This window comes from Buceros rhinoceros, unplaced genomic scaffold, assembly GCF_000710305.1.
Source record: "Buceros rhinoceros silvestris isolate BGI_N320 unplaced genomic scaffold, ASM71030v1 scaffold29259, whole genome shotgun sequence".
Taxonomy (NCBI): domain Eukaryota; kingdom Metazoa; phylum Chordata; class Aves; order Bucerotiformes; family Bucerotidae; genus Buceros; species Buceros rhinoceros.
In genome coordinates this window covers 5,467-6,698 of record NW_010430193.1, presented here as the reverse complement: position 1 = coordinate 6,698, position 1,232 = coordinate 5,467, and the positions used below count along the sequence as shown (strand labels likewise).

The 1,232-nt window shown below is 56.3% G+C and overlaps 1 protein-coding gene across 1 annotated transcript in view; it reads left to right on the top strand.

Moving 5' to 3' along the window:
- Positions 1–1,232, top strand: part of PIGT (phosphatidylinositol glycan anchor biosynthesis, class T) — a gene marked incomplete at its 5' end in the record, with an annotated part of 5,141 nt that overhangs the window by 804 nt on the left and 3,105 nt on the right. Inside the window, 2 exons of the mRNA XM_010142954.1 lie at positions 189–316; positions 995–1,109. Coding sequence (XP_010141256.1) covers positions 189–316; positions 995–1,109 — 243 coding nt within the window. The remainder of the gene's footprint in view (positions 1–188; positions 317–994; positions 1,110–1,232) is intronic.

The window sequence follows — 1,232 nt, the reverse complement described above, 5'->3', positions numbered from 1 at the left end:
GGCTGGGTGAAGCCCTGCCAGCCCAGGGCTGCCCCTGCGGTGAGCTTCCCCCAGATCCCCTCTGCCTGCACACTCCCTGCAGCTGCCGAAAGCCAGCGAGGTCACCCCGGTGTGATTGAGTGTTACTGACTTACTCAGTTGTGAGGATTCGAGCTGCTGAGTAATCGCTGGTGTCTGTTCTCGCACAGTGTGGACAAAGCCTGGAAGGAACTGAGTAACATCCTCTCGGGAATATTCTGCGCTTCTCTCAACTTCATTGACTCGACCAACACAGTCACTCCAACGGCGTCTTTCAAGCCCCTGGGCTTGGCCAACGGTGAGCCCAGCCTGCGCCCGGCTCTGCCCTCCCTCTCCTGCCTCTCCCTTTAGCTCTGCCCGTGCCGCTGCGGGGAGCTGGAGGGCTGGTCCCACAGTGACTCTGGCTGTGGGTGTGTTCAGCTCCTCCTGGAAGCAGTTCCTCTCCCAGTGCACAGGGCTTGGGTTTGAACAGAGGAAACCCACAAGCAGTGTGTGACAGACGTGCCCAGCCCTTGTCTGTTGCTCTGAGAAGTATTTTATGAAATCGTGAGGCCTGAAGGATTTAAGGCATTTATGAAAATAATCTGCCAGACTATACTGTTAGCTGTGGGTGTGTTCAGCTCCTCCTGGAAGCAGTTCCTCTCCCAGTGCACAGGGCTTGGGTTTGAACAGAGGAAACCCACAAGCAGTGTGTGACAGACGTGCCCAGCCCTTGTCTGTTGCTCTGAGAAGTATTTTATGAAATCGTGAGGCCTGAAGGATTTAAGGCATTTATGAAAATAATCTGCCAGACTATACTGTTAGCTGTTCTTTCCAAATCACTGAACAGAGTGGGAGCTATTTCTGATTCTGCTCGTGACATGTCAGGCATCCTGAGAGGGTGGAGGGCTGTGGGGCACGCTGCGGGTGGAAAAGGTCTGCTTATGCTCTGCTGCCTGTGCCAGTTCTGCCTCCGACCCTCTGCCTCCCTGCCCAGGGACGGATCATCATCTCCTGCGATACGCCGTCCTGCCCCGGGAGGTCGTCTGCACAGAGAACCTCACTCCATGGAAGAAGCTGCTCCCATGTGGCTCAAAGGTATCGGCGAGTGCTGCGGCTCGTTAGGCTGCTCCTGGTGGGTCTGGGTCTGACAGCAATCGGGGAGCGTGCACTGGGAGGTCTCAGCAGGGCCTTTCTCTCAGTGGGGGCAGAGTTTTCCCTTTCCTCCCTGCAGG